General features: G+C 38.3%; 1 protein-coding gene across 11 annotated transcripts in view; it reads left to right on the top strand.

Moving 5' to 3' along the window:
* Nucleotides 1-934, top strand: part of stx3b (syntaxin 3b) — a 23,003-nt gene that overhangs the window by 6,825 nt on the left and 15,244 nt on the right. For all 11 annotated transcript variants that reach the window (XR_004333695.1, XR_004333694.1, XR_004333697.1 and 8 more), the window contains exon 4: nt 816-890. Coding sequence is in view for 7 of the 11 variants with exons in the window: in XM_032527220.1 (XP_032383111.1) it covers nt 816-890 (75 nt within the window). In the remaining 4 variants the exon portion in view is untranslated. The remainder of the gene's footprint in view (nt 1-815; nt 891-934) is intronic.

The following is a 934-nucleotide window of genomic DNA, read 5'->3' as shown; positions in this document are numbered from 1 at the left end:
TCAATCCGAGGGGCGGGATAAACAGTTGTCTTTCAAATTCCCTCTGCACGCAGTAGGATAGTGCTACAGCCAACCAGAGCAATGCTAGTTGATAGATTAAACTTTTGCCATATCCAGTCGGCAAAACTCCGAACACATCTTCCACATTTTTTTAAGAATGACTTCAGTGCTTAAGTCCAGTTCTTCCAGAGTCACGGCCAAAGACCGCTGTTCGCCAGCAGCAGCAGCAGCAGCAGCCATCTTCTTTGTTTTCAAGTAGCAGGGAATTCACGCAGAACCATTACAATTCTGCTGTGCTTATGTTGGCCTTAGAATTTGTTTTTTTCCAGCTCGCAAGCCAACTCGGCGTTGGCTGCCGTTAGGATGTGTCTAGATTTCTAGGCTAAGCTTCTTCTTGTACCTGCTCCTTTTTTTTCTCTCTTCTGATATTGTATTCACTTCACCCCACTTAGGCTATTTTTCTCCCCTTTATTTACAAAGCAGCATTTGGTAAATTTCTTTTTCGGTGTCCCAAATTGAATTTTAAAAAGGCTTTTGTTAAAAGGAACTAAAAAAACAAAAACAAAAAAACAGCCACTTTTCATTACAAGTTGAGTCTGTATGCTATATAGTCATTAAAAACCTTTTTTTTCAAAGCAACATTCATAAATATGTAATTTTTTTTACCTGCACTAGTTTGGAAATTTAGGAAATTAACTTTGCCTAGCATCATCCATTTATCTTGATTTGAAACATTATCACTTTTTATTATCACAGTTTGTACTTGCAATAAGTGTGTTTCTCTGATCTCAATCACATGTCTCTTCCTTTATTAGAAACACAAGATGATTTGGAGGCAATCACCAATGACATAAAGAAGATGGCCAACAATGCAAGAAACAAACTCAAGAGTGAGAGCACACACACACACATACACACACACACACACACACAC

Source organism: Etheostoma spectabile, chromosome 10 (genome assembly GCF_008692095.1).
Source record: "Etheostoma spectabile isolate EspeVRDwgs_2016 chromosome 10, UIUC_Espe_1.0, whole genome shotgun sequence".
NCBI lineage: Eukaryota > Metazoa > Chordata > Actinopteri > Perciformes > Percidae > Etheostoma > Etheostoma spectabile.
The sequence above is the reverse complement of the archived record's forward strand: the minus strand, read 5'-3'. Positions and strand labels throughout refer to the sequence as shown.